The sequence below is a fragment of the Pygocentrus nattereri genome, chromosome 22 (genome assembly GCF_015220715.1).
Source record: "Pygocentrus nattereri isolate fPygNat1 chromosome 22, fPygNat1.pri, whole genome shotgun sequence".
In the NCBI taxonomy this organism is placed as follows: Eukaryota; Metazoa; Chordata; class Actinopteri; order Characiformes; family Serrasalmidae; genus Pygocentrus; species Pygocentrus nattereri.
The window spans coordinates 12,158,285-12,180,524 of NC_051232.1; the positions used below are offsets into that span (position 1 = coordinate 12,158,285).

Sequence of the window (22,240 nt, forward strand, 5' to 3'; positions counted from 1 at the left end):
ATTTCCTAACCAGAAACCCTGGATCAATCCTGAGATTTGAGTCAAACTAAGAGCTCGGGCTGCTGCCTACAACTCTGGTGACCCGGCTAGCTACAAGAAGGCCAGATATGACCTTCAGAGGACTATTAGTCTGGCCAAAAAGGAGCTACAGGGACAGAGCAGAATCCAACTATCTTGGCTCTAATCTCAGATGTATGTGGAGTGGCCTGCGCACCATCATTGACCACAAAGAAGGTGTGATCTTCCTTCTCACTTGCAGATGAATGTAATGCACATTATGCTCATTTTGAGGCAACTAACACTTCGCCTGCTGAGAAACCCCCAGTAGATGAGGAGACATTCCCTTGTCTGAACTGGTGAGATCCTTCAGGGCAGTTAACCCATGCAAGGCACCCAGTCCTGATGGCGTCCACAGCCATGTACTTAAAGCATGTGCCAACCAGCTGGCTGAGGTTTTCACTGACGTCTTTAACCTCTCCTTAAGACTATCAGTGATTCCCAAGCGCTTAAAGGAAACACAATTGTTCCAGTCCCCAAGAAATCATCTGTCACCTGCCTGAATGACTACTGCCCTGTTGCTACAGTTATGAAGTGCTTCAAGCAGCTGATCAAAGGTCACATCTGCTCAACCCCTTCAGCCACCATGGACCCTCACCAATTTGCATACCGCTCCAACAGATCCACAGACGACGCCATTGCACTAACAATACACACTGCTATCACACACCTGGACAGAAAGAACAGATATGTAAGAATGCCATTCATAGATTACAGCTCAGCATTCAACAAATCCTTGCCAAACTTACTCCTAAGCTCACAGACTTGGGTTTGAACTCTCATCTTTGCAACTGGATACTGGACTTTCTGATGAACAGACCCCAGGTGGTGAAAGTTGGGAACAGCTTCTCTTCCACACTGACTCTGAGCACAGGGGTTCCCCATGGATGTGTGCTCAGCCCCCTCCTGTACTCCCTGTATACACATGACTGTGTAACCATACACACCTCAAGTTTGCTGATGACACCACCATCCTAGGCCTCATCACTGATGGAGATGAAACAGAGACGAGGTCAGCGCTCTGTCAGAGTGGTGCCATGACAACAATCTCTGTCTCAACATCAGCAAAACAAAGGAGATGATGGTGGACTACAGGAACGCGGCAGAGGGATGGTCACTCTCCCCTGTTCATCAATGGAGCTGAAGTGGAGAGAGTCAGCACTGTGAAGTTCATCGGTGTACACCTCACTGATGACCTCACCTGGTCCCTCCACACCAACACTATCGTGAGATCTGCCCATCAGTGTCTCTTCATCCTGCGTAGACTTAGGAAGTTTGGTCTGCCTCCTCAGATCCTCACCAACTTCTACAGATGCACCATAGAGAGCTTCCTCATGGGCTGCATCACTGTCTGGTACAGCAGCTCCACCGCCTGTGACCTCAAGGCCCTAAAAGGAGAGGTGAGGATGGCAGAAGCCATCAGAGGCAACAAACTACCAGCCTTAAAAGACATCTACCAGTTCCGCTGCCTCAGGAAAATCAAAAGATCCGGTCAGACAGCGTCACCCAGCACACAGCCTGTTCACTATCCTGCCATCAGGCAGGAGATTTCACAGCATCCAGGCTAGAACAACCCGGTTAATGAACAGTTTCTACCCACAGGCTGTCAGGCTTCTGAACAAGCTGTGAAGCTGTGGTCCTTCCCCAACTACCATTTCACTCAAGTCACTTTGTCTGCATTATTATTATTATTGTATCATATCATCCCTGCTATGGACAATAACACCTTAACACTAAGTCACTTTAAATAACAATAACACTGAGTCACTTAAGTCACTTTAAAATGTATATTGCCTCTATATTTTGCGTATATTTAATATATTTCAATTTGTTTTTTATATTTTACTTTACTTGTTTTGCCTGAGCCTCACCGCAAGCATTTCAGTGCATAGATGTCTTGACATGTTGTGCAAATGACAAACTTGAAACTTGAACTTGAAACTAATGGGCAATAATGATCTTTCCACAGAGACAGATTAATAAAGGGCAGTGTTATTTTACACTGATATGAATTTGGTTTCCTGTTTTCATAAAAAACAATACATTTAAAATGCATAGAACTGGCAAGAAAAAATAAGACAAACAACTCCTGGCCTTTGATTTGTAACAAATATTTTGAAGTTCTAATTAAAGAGCATGTTTTCTTCCTCTTAGAAATGCAATGGAGTAAAAGCACAAGTATTCAATATCGATAATTCTCAATAATATCCTAAAGAATCATTCTCAAATCAAAATATTACAAGGGCAGATAGCTGTGTACTTGTATTATTGTAACTGTGAGGACAAAAGAGCCAAATGAGAAGACCAAAGGTCCTCATAAGTGTGGTCAAATGAACGCAAATTGGGAGGTATCTTGTTTTCACACATTTATTTATAAGTAGCACTTTTCAAGAATATTTTGCCTTTTACATTTAGGCTGGATATTGTTTTGTTACATTTGGCTATTAAAATAGTTTACTTTTAATAAGTGACATGGTGAAAAAATGTCACCATTTAAGTCTATAAGGGAGCTGCGTTCTAAAGCTGTTTTGCTTTTATTCAACACTGATAACTTGCTGTTTTATTCATCCTTGACAGGATCTGTCAGGCATAACATGCTGCCTTGTCACACAAGACAGACAGAGAAACAGAGAAAAGATATTTTTGCAATATTCACTGAAGTCATGCAATATAGTTTTGAAAACGGATATTAAACGGATAAAACTTAGAAAACAAGGATGATGGCAGCAGTTTGGCATGACATATTCCACTCCATCTCATTCCCCTCCGTTATAAGTACAGTATAATACGGTTGTACTTCTCTGTTATTTGAGACACACAAAAAGTGGTTTGTGTGGTGTGAACACATCTAGATTGATTCATGAGTTAGCAAAGACTGCAAATCTATCAGATCTATACACAGTCTCACACACACACACGTTCTTTTTTTTTTTTTGCAACAGCAGTCAAATAACAGTCAAAAATGTGTGGAAATCAGCAGCAGACCATTTATATTAATAGAGCAACACTGACCTCTACTGGTGAACATGTGCCTCTGTGGCTGGGATTGTTTCTTCACAGTGCCAGGATTTATATACTGTATGTCAACTACTGCTGTAGTACAAATTGTAGCAAAAATGATCAGTATAGCTACACAAAGACTGTAGGTGCTACAGCTACTAGCTACAAGAAATTATTAGAAACACCCACCTTGCGCTTCAACTCACTGGCCGCTTTATTAGAAACACCCACCTTGCGCTTCCACTCACTGGCCGCTTTATTAGAAACACCCACCTTGCGCTTCCACTCACTGGCCGCTTTATTAGAAACACCCACTTTGCGCTTCCACTCACTGGCCGCTTTATTAGAAACACCCACTTTGCGCTTCCACTCACTGGCCACTTTGTTAGAAACACCCACCTTGCGCTTCCACTCACTGGCCGCTTTATTAGAAACACCCACCTTGCGCTCCACTCACTGGCCGCTTTATTAGAAACACCCACTTTGCGCTTCCACTCACTGGCCGCTTTATTAGAAACACCCACCTTGCGCTTCCACTCACTGGCCGCTTTATTAGAAACACCCACCTTGCGCTCCACTCACTGGCCGCTTTATTAGAAACACCCACTTTGCGCTTCCACTCACTGGCCGCTTTATTAGAAACACCCACCTTGCGCTTCAACTCACTGGCCGCTTTATTAGAAACACCCACTTTGCGCTTCCACTCACTGGCCGCTTTATTAGAAACACCCACTTTGCACTTCCACTCACTGGCCGCTTTATTAGAAACACCCACTTTGCGCTTCCACTCACTGGCCGCTTTATTAGAAACACCCACCTTGCGCTTCCACTCACAGGCCGCTTTATTAGAAACACCCACTTTGCGCTTCCACTCACAGGCCGCTTTATTAGAAACACCCACTTTGTGCTTCCACTCACTGGCCGCTTTATTAGAAACACCCACCTTGTGCTTCCACTCACTGGCCGCTTTATTAGAAACACCCACTTTGCGCTTCCACTCACTGGCCGCTTTATTAGAAACACCCACCTTGCGCTCCACTCACTGGCCGCTTTATTAGAAACACCCACCTTGCGCTCCACTCACTGGCCGCTTTATTAGAAACACCCACCTTGTGCTTCCACTCACAGGCCGCTTTATTAGAAACACCCACTTTGTGCTTCCACTCACTGGCCGCTTTATTAGAAACACCCACCTTGTGCTTCCACTCACAGGCCGCTTTATTAGAAACACCCACTTTGCGCTTCCACTCACTGGCCGCTTTATTAGAAACACCCACTTTGCGCTTCCACTCACAGGCCGCTTTATTAGAAACACCCACTTTGCGCTTCCACTCACTGGCCACTTTATTAGAAACACCCACCTTGTGCTTCCACTCACAGGCCGCTTTATTAGAAACACCCACTTTGTGCTTCCACTCACTGGCCGCTTTATTAGAAACACCCACCTTGCGCTCCACTCACTGGCCGCTTTATTAGAAACACCCACCTTGTGCTTCCACTCACAGGCCGCTTTATTAGAAACACCCACTTTGCGCTTCCACTCACTGGCCGCTTTATTAGAAACACCCACTTTGTGCTTCCACTCACAGGCCGCTTTATTAGAAACACCCACCTTGCGCTCCACTCACTGGCCGCTTTATTAGAAACACCCACCTTGTGCTTCCACTCACAGGCCGCTTTATTAGAAACACCCACTTTGTGCTTCCACTCACTGGCCGCTTTATTAGAAACACCCACCTTGTGCTTCCACTCACAGGCCGCTTTATTAGAAACACCCACTTTGTGCTTCCACTCACTGGCCGCTTTATTAGAAACACCCACCTTGCGCTTCCACTCACAGGCCGCTTTATTAGAAACACCCACTTTGCGCTTCCACTCACAGGCCGCTTTATTAGAAACACCCACTTTGTCCTTCCACTCACTGGCCGCTTTATTAGAAACACCCACCTTGTGCTTCCACTCACAGGCCGCTTTATTAGAAACACCCACTTTGCGCTTCCACTCACAGGCCGCTTTATTAGAAACACCCACTTTGTGCTTCCACTCACTGGCCGCTTTATTAGAAACACCCACCTTGTGCTTCCACTCACTGGCCGCTTTATTAGAAACACCCACTTTGCGCTTCCACTCACTGGCCGCTTTATTAGAAACACCCACCTTGCGCTCCACTCACTGGCCGCTTTATTAGAAACACCCACCTTGCGCTCCACTCACTGGCCGCTTTATTAGAAACACCCACCTTGTGCTTCCACTCACAGGCCGCTTTATTAGAAACACCCACTTTGTGCTTCCACTCACTGGCCGCTTTATTAGAAACACCCACCTTGCGCTCCACTCACTGGCCGCTTTATTAGAAACACCCACCTTGTGCTTCCACTCACAGGCCGCTTTATTAGAAACACCCACTTTGCGCTTCCACTCACTGGCCGCTTTATTAGAAACACCCACTTTGTGCTTCCACTCACAGGCCGCTTTATTAGAAACACCCACTTTGCGCTTCCACTCACTGGCCGCTTTATTAGAAACACCCACCTTGCGCTCCACTCACTGGCCGCTTTATTAGAAACACCCACCTTGCGCTCCACTCACTGGCCGCTTTATTAGAAACACCCACCTTGTGCTTCCACTCACAGGCCGCTTTATTAGAAACACCCACTTTGTGCTTCCACTCACTGGCCGCTTTATTAGAAACACCCACCTTGCGCTCCACTCACTGGCCGCTTTATTAGAAACACCCACCTTGTGCTTCCACTCACAGGCCGCTTTATTAGAAACACCCACTTTGCGCTTCCACTCACTGGCCGCTTTATTAGAAACACCCACTTTGTGCTTCCACTCACAGGCCGCTTTATTAGAAACACCCACTTTGCGCTTCCACTCACTGGCCGCTTTATTAGAAACACCCACCTTGTGCTTCCACTCACAGGCCGCTTTATTAGAAACACCCACTTTGTGCTTCCACTCACTGGCCGCTTTATTAGAAACACCCACCTTGCGCTCCACTCACTGGCCGCTTTATTAGAAACACCCACCTTGTGCTTCCACTCACAGGCCGCTTTATTAGAAACACCCACTTTGCGCTTCCACTCACTGGCCGCTTTATTAGAAACACCCACCTTGCGCTTCCACTCACTGGCCGCTTTATTAGAAACACCCACCTTGCGCTTCCACTCACTGGCCGCTTTATTAGAAACATCCACTTTGCGCTTCCACTCACTGGCCGCTTTATTAGAAACACCCACCTTGCGCTCCACTCACTGGCCGCTTTATTAGAAACACCCACTTTGTGCTTCCACTCACTGGCCGCTTTATTAGAAACACCCACTTTGCGCTTCCACTCACTGGCCGCTTTATTAGAAACACCCACTTTGCGCTTCCACTCACTGGCCGCTTTATTAGAAACACCCACTTTGCGCTTCCACTCACTGGCCGCTTTATTAGAAACACCCACCTTGCGCTCCACTCACTGGCCGCTTTATTAGAAACACCCACCTTGTGCTTCCACTCACAGGCCGCTTTATTAGAAACACCCACTTTGTGCTTCCACTCACTGGCCGCTTTATTAGAAACACCCACCTTGCGCTCCACTCACTGGCCGCTTTATTAGAAACACCCACCTTGTGCTTCCACTCACTGGCCGCTTTATTAGAAACACCCACTTTGCGCTCCACTCACTGGCCACTTTATTAGAAACACCCACTTTGCGCTTCCACTCACTGGCCGCTTTATTAGAAACACCCACCTTGCGCTTCCACTCACTGGCCGCTTTATTAGAAACACCCACCTTGCACTTCTACTCACAGGCCGCTTTATTAGGAACACCTACTTTATAGCTTAACAATATAGGTGTACAATTACCCACTGAGCCACGTTGTCACCAGTCCTAGTTCTTCCTTTCTGTGGAGTCTAATTCCAACCGCAATCTGCCACACCTGCTCCAGCTAATTACCTTTTTCTGAAGTCCTCTATTTCCTGGATCAGAAGCATTAGTTAGGTAAAGGGGGACTAAACTCTGCAGGAAAGAGGTGGTGGCTCACTGAGACCAGCGACAAACCTTCTGGGACTGTCCTGTGAAATTCAGAACGGGTGGTCACTCTGTCCAACAGGTGGGCAATGCTATCATTGTAAAAGACAAAAGTCAGCAATCCATTTGACTTCCAGCTTCTTGTATCTAATGCCACTCTACCTTTCCATCTGTTCCTCTCCTTAGATGCCGTTATCTCCTTTCTATCTTTCCTTTCCTCTTCTTTGTTCCAAACTCCTCCCTCCATCCATGCAGGCTGCAATCTACAGCTGTCAGTGAATAATTAAGGGTGGGGGAGGCACAGTGTCGCCTTACCCTCCATCAGTCAGCGAGAACACACACACACACACACACACACACACACACACACACACACACACACACACACACACACACACACACACACACACACATCTAGTATGACAGCAAACAGCATTAAACCAACCATCAGATCACCTGATACCTGATGGTCTGCAGGTGAATACCATTCTTCTATAGACCCCCCACCACTGACTGCCACCTGCAAAGCTGCCAGTTTTTAACACAAGAGCTCACTTACCTGCAATTGCTTTAAGCTAATCCCCCCATTCCCCTTACACGTTTATTTCCTTAACACAATGGTTTGCCCAAAAGTCAGATTTGTGCAGTTTTTCCCTCTTAACTCAAATGTAGTCAATCAGCCAAGATGTGCTTGGAGTCTGAAGTGCTTCTTTTGTTTTGCGCTGAAGCTACAAAGCTAATGTAGTTAACAGTTCAGTGCCTAAATCAATCAATCAATCAATCGCGCCTCAAACCTGGTTGGGATGTTGAGAGACCCCAAATAGGCTTGCCTACTAGGTTTCAGTTGTGTGCAAAAGTTTAGGTCAAATGATGTTGTTTTGATTTTTGAAGTGAAAATAAGCTGAACATATCCTCCTTGTTCACAGACTTTAATGTGTTTCATGTTTTAGCAAATAAACAGTAACACAATGTGGCCTGTGCAAAAATTACAGCGCATTGTTTTTATTTTTGAGCATGTTAAACTATTATATAAAAATGGGCAGTAAATTTAGCAGAAAAATGCCATATTTAAGTTGTAGATGATGTGCAGAAAACCAACAAAATGCAATCTAACCAGGAGTGCTCAAACATATGACCGCATATGACTGTATCTCCTACTGTTTTCACTGTTTCCTTGCAAAGTGTGGTATGTGGCTTGGCCTGTAATTCTGAGCCTTTGGCCTGGCTCAAAGTTCAGCCTAGCTCCAGTTTTTCTTAGTTCCTAGTTTTGTTTTCTTGTGTAATTCTAGTAGTTTTTCCTGATTTTCCTCGTGTTTCTTTTCCTGGTGGTTTTTTTTTGTGTTTGTTTTTTTAATAATCAGGTCTCCCTGCATTACAATACTAAAGTATTTTTAGCCCCCCATAGTGTATTGAAATTGTGCAGTAAAATCACAAAAAAAGGCATATTTCAGTAGATGTAGATGATGTGTTAACAAATGAGGTAATGTCATTTGACATGGGGTATTCAACTACTACATATGACTCTACTGTTATCTATAAAAATGGACATAAGTACTGGCATAATTCCAGTTATGACTGTTTTTCTCATTTTCCCCCAAACAGCATGTCACACTGTCACAAACCAGACATAAACAAGTCTATTTGAGATTATTTAACAACTCAAAATGCAAATAAGTACATTCAAGTGGAATTTGAAGAACAAAAAAAATGAATAAATCACCAGGTGCAGCTTCGGACCGAATCCAAGCTGTATCATGTGAGAACCCAGGGGCAAGGTCACTGGTCACTGAAGACCAATTATTCACACTCTGATCTGGCAATGAAATTGTAAGTCTGGTAGATAATGATTCAGAATAGACTGACCTCATCTTGGTTCATATGGTTATCCATCACTAAGTCACAATCACTAGCCATCACTTCACATTTTTATGTCTCTTTTTATTGCTGTACCCATTTACCTTGACCGTATGCAGTAAAAATCATGCTTGACTGAGAAGTGACTAACAGTCACAATTGCCTTCTCAGCAACTGGACGTGAAAAAACAAAACACAAAAATAAATTGTGACTGGAGCTGAAGACAGAAGATGACGTTGTATTTACAAAATTCATAGTAGAAAAATCTGGGATTTATCAACTAACAAAGTTGGCCTGACAAAGCTATTGCTATAAAATCCCAGGTGGTTGCTAAGGTCTTGCTAGGCCATTGCTATGGTATCCCAGGTGGTTGCTAATATGTTGTGTGTGTGTGTGTATGTATGTATGTATGTATGTATGTATGTATGTGTGTATGTATATATATATATATATATATATATATATATATATATATATATATATATATATATATATAAAATGTAATGTCTCTACGCAATGTCTGTGAGGGCCATGGACATCATCATATATTAAATGCTGTACAAAAGCCATCAGAGCAATCTGTCCCTATATGCAACATTCTCATATAGGTTCTACAAGTCTGCAAAATTTGGGATTCTAGCTTAAAAACTATGACCCGGTACCAAAAAACAGAATAATAAAACAAAGAAGAGCAAATTGTCCTTGCTGCAGCAACTTAATTAAGCACATGCAAATGAGAAAGTGCAACTTGTTCCTACCCACCTCTGGCCACTGAGCTCATTAGATAAATTGACAAGGCAGAGTTAGAATGAGCTTTACTGTGCAACATCTGATCATCATGGATAAATAAAAAAAAATTAGTGAAGGCCAAAAATTTGAGATACCACTGTACTGTGAAAAAGTCTGGTCAACTTCAAAATGAAAACTTACACCATGCTTTTTTTTGAGTTAATACAACTTGAACTCTGGCGCCCTCAACTGGAGTTAACTCAAAATGTTGTGGGGTAAGTTGACTTAAAATACAGTTGTATAGTTGTATTAATAAACTGATTTACACTAACATCCAAAAGTTTGGAATCACTTCAATAAGAACTCATACATAGATTGAAATACCATAAGATATTGAGACATTTTATTCAATATCCAGATTTTTACTTTCACACGTCTCATTATTATGCTGTTAAACTATTATAACCAAATACAACCAAATTTACTGTAATTATTACGCATTGTCAATGTTATACAGCTTTCTCAGTCATCAAGGAATCATCTACCGCTGTGTTCACTATTCTCGATACGTTTCAAATGTCTTATTTTTCTCAGCTTGCTACTATTTGGAAAACGTAGAGCAGTAGCATCATAATGGAATCATTTCATACAGTCATCTGAAACATCTGAATCCTTTTTTTTTACTGAAAATAGTGATCTCTAATTTTTTTTTTTACAGTACTGTGCAAAAGTCAGAGACCTTTGATTTATTTAAATTCCAGTCAAAACTGTTCATTTTTCATCCCTATGAAAAAAAATCAAGACACAGATTTAAAAGAAAATTAGAAGCCTCAACAATAAAATATAACATTTTTCTGTATTTTATCATTTTCTCCTCTCTCTCAAAGATGAAAGTGGTTTTCTTTATCTTTTAATCATTTTTTTGAACTTTTGTTTTCCCATTATTTTTCCTTGACTTTCACTTCATAATGCAAGTGGATTATTTTACACCTAGTCTTCTCAGAGTAGTATTAGTAGTAACTTGTACAAAGGGTGGTCTCTGTCTGCAGTACTGCATATATCAACTTTCAAAATGTACCCCTTTTGATGTCTTATAGCTCAGAAATGTGGTTGGGATAGTGTAGTTTTTAACACCTCTGCCTTCTACGCTGTAGACTGGGGTTCAATCCCCACCTGGGCAAACACCCTACACTATACCAATAAGGGTCCTTGGGCAAGACTCCTAACACCGCCTTGGCCTGCCTGTGTAAAAATGATCACATTGTAAGTCGCTGTGGATAAGAGCGTCAGCCAAATGCCGTAAATGTAATGTAAATGTAAATAAAATAACTTCCAAGAGCTTAACGAGAGCTCAATTTCCTGGTTAGCTCAAAAAATTTACAAATCAAAACAAATATCACAAGAGAGTTCCCTCTGGAATAACCTGTTCATTCACAGAATGCTCATTTTGTCTCTGATAAAAATTTTGAAATATTTTCTCAAAATTTCAAAAGATCATTTAAAAATATGATCTTTATGCTCAATATTTGTACATTTTTCTAAAAAAATTATAACATTATTATTATTATTATTTCTTTTTACCAAAGGTGATCCTTTTTGGACCTGACATTCAAGGCAAGTAAAAAAAAAAAGAAAAAAAAAAGTCTTTTAATTTAACAGACATTAAGCAAACAAAATATTTAATGTTTATTTTGCATTAGTATTTTTGTTTACATACTATATTTACATTACGGCATTAACACACGATAGACATGTTCAAATGTTTAAATCATTATGAAATAAAAAAAAAACACATGTAAGCAGCCATTAGCTAACTCGATGGAATCGGAGAGAGGGACAGAGGTGGAGAGAGATGGGTGGAGAAATAAAAAGAACAAGAGACACAGAGAAGGGAACGTGAAGTAAATGGTAGCACTTTAAAATATCAGTATTAAGACAAGGCTGGACACAGCAGAGTCCAGCTAAACCACTCTCTCTCTCTCTCTCTCTCTCTCTCACACACACACACACACACACACACAGACACACACACACACTTCATAGAGTTGCTCCTGTAGCTCGTGTTTACTAAGCAACTACAGTTCCTTCTTCTGCTATTAACCATCTATTAATACTGTAATTATGAACAAAAAGGTAGACGTCCTTTAAATAAAAGTGTATGTCTAGCCGTCTCTCCAGTCATAGCTTGGGTGCGTTTCCAGCCGTTTTGCAGCCATTTTTACATGTACAGTATTCAAGTATGGACATAGACATAGTCATGAACAGTGCTTGGCTGGGAGCAGGCCTGTAGCTCATGGAGAAAACGGCACTAGAACCATTATGCTTCTGTGAACGTTTGCAAAAGTCTTGTTTGGTTTCTTGGGTTTTGTGTTATCTGCCTCATTTCACTTGCTAATAGGATTGAAGGATCAGTCAGTAATCGGCTACTTTAATCAGAAAGTACGAGAGGCTTTAGTGCAATTGACACATGCATGCTGGAAGTTGTGGACATGCCATCGTTCTAACAAAATAGTGGTAACATTTTCAGCTCAGGGTTTAGCTGGAGAACTAAAACTGCATTTTTTGATCTCTGCTCATTTTTTATGCAATAGACATTCAGATCTTGATGATGATGTCAAAGTCTTTTCTCGAAGTCTGTTGAACAAACTAGCATTGGCATGCCAGGCCTGTTTGAGCAGCAGTTCTCAAAGAGTTAACCTACACTCAACAATAAAGGTGCCAAAAAGGGTGCTCTGGAGAGAAGAACCACTTTTGGTTCCCTCAAGAACCTTACAACAGAGGTCCTCAGGCTGTCTAGACCAACAGAAAGATCTAATGGTTTCTGAGAAATAAACATTTTTAGTTCATGCTCTGCAGGTACTATGGTTACATTCTCATTTCGTTAAGTTTTGGTAAGAAACGAAAGGTTAAATGAAAGAACTGTCCAGTCTAAATTTTTCCCTGTGGTTTTTAGGTAGATACAGCTGAGCCAGCTTTCCTATTGGTTAGCAATTCAGGAGCTCTTTACAGGTCAGAATAACAACAAACGTGATTAGAAAGTGACAATGGAGTCATGTTTATGATTTACGTTTAGTGAGACAGAGTTCATGAGAAAATAAGTCACACTAGGCCAGGGCTGCCCAAAGTTGCTAGAGAGTTCCCTTAATCCCAGCCCTCTGCCCAACAAATACATTTACATATGACTAAACATATGACTAAACTCTTACATTTTCCCCTTTTAACTGCATTTCTCAAGTATTTTTGCAAGAAAATCTAACGCAATGTTCTAAAATACATTGGTACAATTTGAAACCTACCTACCTTTTTCTATCGTCTCTTCTTTCTACCTTCTAGGCCTTCTGGAAGTTCTAGACAGCTCACTGACTCTGAACACAGATTTCCAACAGCTGTACTGGAACTACTCAAGTAAAATGTTCTTTAGGAAACCAAACATTTGTGCCCTTTTTGGCACCTTTTAGGTCACACACAGCTGATGCACCCTGGGATTAGGTTAACTACAGTACCAAACCAGTGCCTAACATAAGGCCTCCTAATATAGAGCCCCTCTGATCTGTGGAAGTGTGCAGAAAATATATCAGCACTTTTGACCTGGTTTATTATACGAAAGCACAATCAAACCTGTTTCATACAGGATGTTTCGCACGTACGTATACAAAGAATTTTTAACTTGTTCCGTATTGTTTTTATGCAGTTTGACCAGGCATAGGCAAATATGCCTATAGGTAGAACTGAGGGGGTGCGAGTAAAAGAGAAACAAAAGAAGCCTAAGATTAGAAAAGTGTGTGAGCTTATGACTGTAAGCACCTGAAAGAGAAATCATTGTTCACAAAATTAATGGGATCGTTTGGATCATTTCTAAGGACTTTTGCCTGTAATTTGCAAAAAGCATCTACACCTTTCACAACGATACTTTCTCGACTAAAGAGTTAAAAATTAAATGAGCTCATTAAAAAAGGAAACAAGCTAAATGAAAAAAAAAAAAAAAACATGGCAAGTGGGCTTTGCTCTATGGCCAGCTAGCATTCCTTGCCTAGTATTAGCAGCACTTCAGCAGAGCACAAGTAGGATAAGAGGTTTTCCTGCATGATTGCTTAGCATTGTGCCAATGTCAAGCCTAGTATTATGGCCCACGATTCCTCTGATCTCTCCTAGTTGCTCTCTAAAGTAGCTTTGACTAGTATGTCTATGATTCAAATGACTAGATCATCTAACAAGCTTAAAGCATTGGGCGTAGGGGTGTATTACATCTGGGGGAAGAGACTGCGCTTGACGTTTTAGGAATTTCCAAAAATATTAGTTTCAGTTATGAAAAAAAAAATAAATAGATTTAAAAGTCGCTGTACTATATACAGATATCTGATGCTCAGCTGCATCACGACAGCTTCTAGTTAAGAGCATTAATTTGTGAAATTAAAACTGTTCTTCAAGGATAAAGTCGACATTCCATATCACACGTCAACTTCCACTCCATTCCAAACTTGTCAGTGGGAAATAAAACTTCTATACAGAAGGAACTCAATCCAACCGACATATCCTGTCATGATTTTCTGCCCGATTTGGCTTTCAACTTGCTTCTTTGTGTAGTTGGTGTTTGTTGGTTTGTCTGTGAGTCTGCTGACCTGTGTGTTTATTGACCTGTGTAGGCGCATGGCATGTAGTTAGTTTCCCCTCTTTAGTGTAGCTTTAGCATTGACTATTTCCTAGGTTTTATTTGAGCTTCTTCTCCATGCTCTTTACATGGCCGTTCCGTTTGTGCTTGCCATTGGGAATCCCGTTGTGACAGTGTCCGTTAGCCTTTTCTGCTGAGACCACACCCCGCCTCAGCCTGGACTGGAGGAACCTGCCTATCCGGTACATGCAGTAGCAAATGAGCAGCAGGCCTGCACCCATCACCGCAGCAACGTCCAATAAGAAGTACTGGTAGGTGGGGACACTGTAGACGGCAGAGCGCAAGTGCTCTGCGCCATGGTGACGCAATATGTAGCTGATCCAGTAAACTGCACGGGTCACTGGATGACCGGGCTGATCCTTATGGATTTCAGACAACTTCTGCGCTCTCTCCCGATACCTGGAGAGAGGAGAAAAGGAGAGGGGGAAGAAGGATAGAGAGAATGGTGGGTCATGAGAAAGAGAGAAAGGAGGACGGAGGACAAATATCAGTTCTCATGTCTCATATGGGAGTTGTTCTTCTGCACAAGCACTTTATGACCACAAGGTGGCCTCACAGAATCAAATCTGTGCTCTTCTATCAAATCAAATCAAATCAAATCTGGGTGCAGTGAGCATTTACATCACACTTTTCCAGCCCTGGAATTTCATTCATGGTAGTGACATGTACTCTATGTGATCTGAACGTGCTTCACAGGTCTTGAATTGACAGGGACCTCCTATACAATGTAAAAACAAATGTACATGTCCAGGTACGCAGGTGTCAGCCCCTTCAATTTATTTCTCCGTGTCACTTTCAGACACTTTTAACACTGATTTGTGCCACTTCTTGAATTGCTTTCTCTGTTTACAGCTGAGTATTTAGTATTTAGCATTCTATCAGTAAGTTTCAATCTAAATCATCTAAATCAATCTAAATTATGCCACAAAAGAAAGGTATTATATATATATATATATATATATATATGCTGCTCTCAAATTCAAACATTTACTTTGTTTAAATTATGAATATGAAAATGTTTATGTTTAAGAGTTACTGACTTTTCAGTGCCATTTAAGTCCCTGATCTCATATTTTAACAGATACTGTGTAAAATGTTCAAAATGGCAACTTTCTAGCAGAAGGAAAAACATTCCTTATTAATGCAAGTTAATGCAAAGACATTTTACTCCAAGTTCTTTTGGAGCATTTTTTTGGCCATACATCAAGTGGAGAAAGTGAACTGCATAGAGCAGTTTTTGGCAAATTCTTTTGACCATTGACCAACCGTCATTAGTTGGCAGGTAACCAATAAAAGGCAAGGATGCGACCCACGGAAACATCAATAGTAAAACAGATGGTTTTGGCTCTAAAATCGGATGATTGAGCCTCATTGAAAGCCATAGTTTAATACTTACATTGACACTTGAGCACACACATCAACTGCATTCTGGACTAATGCACTGATATATTAAAAAGCGATCCTTGTATGGACTGTGGAACGCAGTACTGATCTAAAACAGTCAGAATTACACATAGAAAACCCGGTTAAACCAACGTACTAACAGCTAGAATATGTTCATGATTATATAACCAAAAACTAAAAAGCTGATAAAATGACTGGAATATTTAATGATGGGCAACTGAAAGTTCTATATTTTAAAATTCTGAGATTTACCAAAACATTCATAGCCAAAGGAAAAGGAACATGGTGTGTCATCACCATTCATCACACCTGTGGGTGATTTCCTCACACCACCGGGCACCACACCTTCTCTCACAGAACAAAAAGCAGTTTTTTTTAGTAGGTCAATGTAGCGGAACTAATTGTCTAGCTAACTGTGCACACATAAGAAATGTCCTTCAACTTGAATGATAAACTCACCTGTTCAAATAGGAACTGTTGGTTTGCATTAGTCCAACAATGGTTTATGTAATTGCTGACTGGTTCCATAACCTACTTTTTTCTTTGCATTTTAGATTTTACCCTGAAATCTACTTTTGACTTATGTGCTGCTATGTATTAAAAACATTCATACTTCATTTTCACATTACTATTTTCCAACCTCCCTTTCTCTCTTAAAATTAAACAGGTTGTTTTTGTAACTGTAGCTTTAAGACCGATCTATGTAAATGACCAGTATGGTTCTTCATTTAAAAAGCAGTACAGACTGAAACACTCAACATGAATCGTTGGGCAGGAGGGGGGGGGGTGTGAACTGCTGTAGGCTGAGCAGGCAACTGCTTTGGCATTTGTGACATCACTAAAACAATGGGCCTCATTCACCAATCTCCAAGTTTTTTTCTTGAATGTTTTCTTGAGAAACATCCTAAGAAACAGCCTACGTCAGATGTATGACGTGTTCTCAAACTGCAGAACTGTCCACACCTTTGTGCTCTTGAGTGTCTGTAGATTCTGTTCTTACCCAAGAATAAATTTCAAATAAGAAAACATTGGTGAACGTCAGAGTCTTTGTGAAAACTGCGTAAGTGGGTTTTAAGAAGAAATTTCCCCTTATGAACATGTGGCGTGGGCTCCCAAGTGGCGCAACCGTCTAAGTGCTGGCCGTATCATCAGGAGATCACGAGTTCGATCCCTGTTGATGCTACATCCATCCGTTGCCAGGAGTCCAAGAGAGCGCAATTGGCCTCGCTTTCTCTGGGTGGATAGGATGGTTAGGATGGCTAGTGTGGAATTATTAGCCTTATTATTGTTCATATTAAGATTTATTAAAGAAAGCTTATGTTTAGCATTGAAAGCTTAAAGGTCATGTTGTTCAACTATAAGGCTGGAATAGATAAGAGCTAAGGAGTCAGCACATAAGGCTGTGTGCTGACTAACGGTGGAATGCACAAGGACGTCAGATAACAGGTAATACCTCGAAGCTGATAGTAGCAGACACTGGGATCAGCACACCACACGTATGTTTCATCTTGTCAGATAAGCAGAGCCATTGTCTGGAATACCTTAAGCTGATCTTGCAGACGCGCTCATGTCTCGAGCACATGCTTAAACTTTTATGGTATAGATTGGTGAGCTGGGCTAACGCACGCATTGGAGGCTTGATGGAATCTACTGATATCTTGGGTAAGGGAGGAGCGGTCATGCGACTATAAAAAAGGGAGTCTGATGAGAAGGTGTCAGAGCTTACTTGGGAGATACATGATGCATGTTCTCTGCTTGTAACCTCTCCAGAATTCTGTAATAAAACTTTGTTTCACTTCAGTCTGATCTACTCGTCTCATTGGAAGCCTGTGCTAGGAGGTCTTGGAGGAAGCCTGTGTTAGCCTTTACCCTCCTACCATTGATAGTATTGTGTGATTGGGGGAGTCCTAACTAGCGGGTGGAACTGGAGGTTAACAAATTGGGTAAAAACAGAACAGTTGGTAAGGCCCAATGCGGGCAAGGTAGGCTTAATTTACATGAAAAGCTTTAACTCATTAATTGTGCTTACATACTATATTTGTCTTAAATACAGATATAAAAAGGTAAAGTAAATTTATTTTCCCACGATATTGGCTCTTTAATCATTTATATCCCTAGTATTCCGTCATTTCACCATTCCTGTCCCTGAAACATAACATGAAGTCTGCTTGCTGAAGGGAACACAAACGCAATACAGAACTGCAAACTATTTGTAGTCTGCTGTCTAGAACTATTCATTCTGAGCTCCCCTTATTCCAATATCAGTAAATGGCATGCTTGAGCAAATATTCACTTAGTGATGACATTACCTGGCTGCCTTTCAGTGTGAACCTCGTCTCTCTTTAAACTTGAGTTACCCCAATTCCACTGACATTAAAAATTAACCTGGCTCTGTGTGTGCGGGGGGGGGGAGTGTTCGTGTGCACTTGGGAGTGTGTTACCTGCTGTCAGTGATAACATTGACCATGGCGGTATACAGATCCTCTTCGCTCATTCTTTTCCACTCCAGCATAATGCCCATGCCTTTGGCTTGCACGCGTGTCATGGTGTCATAATGGTCCCCGAACAGCGGCACACCCACCACGGGCACTCCGTGGTACATGGCCTCATAGATACTGTTCAGGCCACCGTGGCTCAGGAACGCACGTGTGTTTCTGTGTCCTGAGAGGGACAGAGACAGAACTGTCATCAGTGTGTTTACTCAAAACAGGGGTTCTTAACCTGGGAGTCACAACTTCCCTTGGGAGTCCCAATGTGGTTCACAGAAGTGGTGCTGTAAATATATATTGCTTATAAAACAGAGACAAGAATTTTGATGAGTGGCTGGAGAAAATGCCATGTTACTTGAATGGGAAAAACGCAAGAACGTGTAAAACGAACTAGTTTATGGTAGCTTTAAATTACACTTAGAGCAGAGGTGAAAGAGGTGAACCTCTGAAGTATCAGCCAAATAAAACTAAAGGGAGAGCTGTGGAGTCTTCTTTCTGAAAAATAGTAAATGGAGAAACATTCCTCAGTAGATATAAAATCTTATTGCTCACAGTTTTAAAAAACAAATTATAGTCAACCAACTAACATTCCCTCCAAAACCACCTCATATCTCGCCTGACTTCAGCTCCATACCAACTAAGAAAACAGCAAGATGACTTTGATAAAGAATTTCCTTGAGGTGGGCTCATTACTTACAGATCACAGCATGTTAAATATCTCTTCACCTTATTCCACTACCTCATGTCCAGAATGAGTGCTGTTTCAGTGCTGCACTGTTTATGGTGTCTAATGTCTAGTTTATCGTATTCATTGTTTCTAGCTGTCTGCACGTTCGCACTTTGTACTTTTCTTCCTTGTTGCATCGTGTTGTTCCTGGAGGAATGCGATTTCACTCCACTGTGTACTTGTACATAGATGGAATGACAAAGCCTCTTGACTTGACTCACTTTTTCAGTGCAGGGGTAAAGAAGCAGGTGGTGGGGTTGCGCACATCCCTACTAGCCAGAGGTTAAACAGCTTTACAGGTTTAAATACAACAACTGGAAAAACGTAAAATGGAAATGAACAAGATGTAGCCTTTTTATAAAAGTATAATAGAAAAAGAATAATACTGAAGTACATGAGGTAGCTTCTACCCTACTAAATGAGCTATGTTTTGCATTTTTAGAGCGGTAGTTATTTACTGTATCAGTAGTATAGAGCAAAAAAGACTTTTATCACAAGGATTATTGTGATATTACTTTTTTTGCTGTTATTCCTACTTTTATTGATGTTATTGACAATTTAAATCATTTCTATTCAAATAAGGCATTTTTCGCACTGTTGAAATATTATGCTCAAATTTACACTTCTACCAGAAATGAGTTTGATCATATATACTACAAAAAACACAACACTGAAAAAAAACATTGTGAAAAAATGGTGTGCGCTCCTTTAACAATCGGATTTGACCGTACACAACTCTGATGAATGAATGCCTATATTTGCCAGTAGAATTTCAATATGATATTTTCTCTATTCTGTACAACCTTATTTTTTCACTGTAATATACCAATATTCATCTTTATATACCAGATAATTAACATATAAAAATATATGGAGTTAATTTACAATTCTATAAAACCTCCTTTTGTAAAGACAGCCCAAATATATGTACATTAGGGCCGGACTGTTATGAAGATTTTCAGGACAAGTCTGTTAAGCATTTACACTGGATTCTATAATTTTGTCAAACATTAAAGAATTCATTAGAATGTGATAAGAAATGCTTAACTGACAGATAAGCATTTCTGACTGATGAACTGACTGCCATCAAATGGGAACTGAATAAAAAGCAATTAAATATAGAGTTTTCAATGGTTACATTTAAATAGACAACAGAAACTCAAAAGTTCATACTACATACAGTTTAAAAAGATAACCATTTTAATGTATTAAGTAAATAAAGAGCTTTTATAAGGAGTCAGACTTGCACCTTTTTGCTACTTTGTGTATTATAAATAACAAACATTTCATGTCTTTCTCTTCATATAAAGTTTTAAGTGACTCAAATTATGTCAAGGCTGTACCAAAAGAAATGTTCTGGGGCATTATACATGTTTTTATGACACAGTGAACACAGTCTTGAGTCCCTGTGAAGATCAATGTTGGGGTAGATGTTAAAAAAAATGAATCCATTCATAATTACTCATCTTAAACTGCAAAGCAGATAACTTAGTGGAAAAGTCAACTAATTGCTCACTACTTCTGTTACTCTCTAAAAGCCCTACAAACCTGTATCAACAGGAAAGTACAAGGGGAAACTTAGTTATTTTCAGTGTGTTGTTTAGAAAGTCAGTCAATTAAACATTTAAATCATTTAAAAGGCCCGTCACGACTTCTGCATTTGAACAACACAGCCACTTACGCTTAATTATAATTATATAATTATAATTATGAATGACTAATGCTGTTTCAAACCTAGTCAGTGCAAACATTTCAAAAGCAGCTTCTTCGAAAGAATCTGTATGACTCAAATGTAAAGCTTACAGAGCTCTTCCTGAACGAAGATCCAGTCTGATCTATTGTGATTAGATGCTTGACTGTTTTCCTGTCGAGTTTGCAGCACTTTCTGAGCTGCCCATATTGGCGGGAAAAACAACCAACATAAAATATGACCTATACAAAAGTTCTGGTACACTTTATATTTTATGCTTTATTTTTTCCAATAATCTCAGCAAATAAACAGAAATTTGCACTAAAACTGCCAGGAAAATGTCATATTAAAGCATGCCACTTCCCGGGGGGGGGGGGGGGGGGGGGGGGTGTGACCAAACCTTTGCATAAGGATGTATGAGTAAAGCAAATATTTACATTTAAATTAAATTAAATATCAGTAATTGCAATGTCAATGTCTATCTGATCACAGCCACACTTGAAGCCTCTTGTATGTTTTGAAGCTTTACTGAGAGAATTTTCACAGGTACTGACAATTATGTTAAACCTCGATAGCAGGTTCTAATGTACATAACCTAAATGCACATACATGCATTATAGTTTATTCAAATTATAGAAAGGGTGTATCCTGTGGTCTTTTCTTCAGTTTGTTGAACTGTCATATATTTATTCACCTCTGACCTGTCATTTGTCTTGTGCGAGAAAACATTACGGGCTAAACTGCCATTCGGTCAGCATGTGAAGGCATCCTGTGAGGAAACCTTGGTATGTTTATTTGTCCTAGCTTATGGTTAACCACTAATGATACAATTAGTGATGTAGTGGTGTCTCTCTATGAGCAGGTGGCACCTTCTTCTGGCTTATACACTTCACCACCTCAAAGGAACACTCCAGCATTTTCCCTCAGATGACAAACTGCTCCAGTATCTGCCTGCTGACTTCTATTATATGTGTGTTTGTCAATGGGTTTTATATTCTTTTCTTCTAAGTAGAGGAAAATGTCTTTGCAGTTATAGGTTGGAAAAGTTGACACAGGCTCCTGAATGAATGTCTGGGCTGCGTATTTGAACTTTGAGGAATGACCTAAAGGTCTGACAGCCAAATTCTGAGTGGGTCTGCATAATTAAATGGTTGAGATGTAAACAAAGTCATTCAGAGTGGTTTGATATGAAACGCTCCATTCTAAGCGTTGAAACGGTTGTGAATGAAAGAAAGACTGAATGAATGAGCTGTCAGAGATATTGTTTTATAGTAGCTTTGAGAAGTTTTTTGGACTAAAAAGAAATGTACCAGGCCCAGAAAACAACAACAAAAAAAAGCCACTCCTTTAGAGAAGCGAGCGCGTTAGCTCATTCAGCATCAGTAAGAGCGTATTACTGATTTGTTAACTTAGAGTAACGATAAAGCAACCAAGATTAATGTGTGACTTATACATCTATTTAAGTGCTTTCTTGTTTAAAAGAAAATTGTTTGTGACAAACTACACAAAACAAAATCACAGAACTTTTACCTACTAAATACAAAAAAAGAAATTACCTTCAGCATATAGAATTGGACCTTTGTGTCCTGTCATGTT

At 40.6% G+C, this 22,240-nt stretch overlaps 1 protein-coding gene across 3 annotated transcripts in view; it reads right to left on the reverse strand.

Moving 5' to 3' along the window:
• Positions 1–11,338: 11,338 nt before the first annotated feature.
• Positions 11,339–22,240, reverse strand: part of ugt8 (UDP glycosyltransferase 8) — a 47,709-nt gene continuing 36,807 nt past the window's right edge. For 2 of the 3 annotated variants that reach the window (XM_017717436.2, XM_037532772.1), the window contains 2 exons: positions 18,180–18,399; positions 14,373–14,733 (listed from right to left, as the gene is read on the reverse strand). In XM_017717436.2, coding sequence (XP_017572925.1) covers positions 14,373–14,733; positions 18,180–18,399 — 581 coding nt within the window. Of the gene's footprint in view, positions 14,734–18,179; positions 18,400–22,240 lie in introns of all 3 variants that reach the window. The other variant, XM_037532771.1, reaches the window with a different exon arrangement.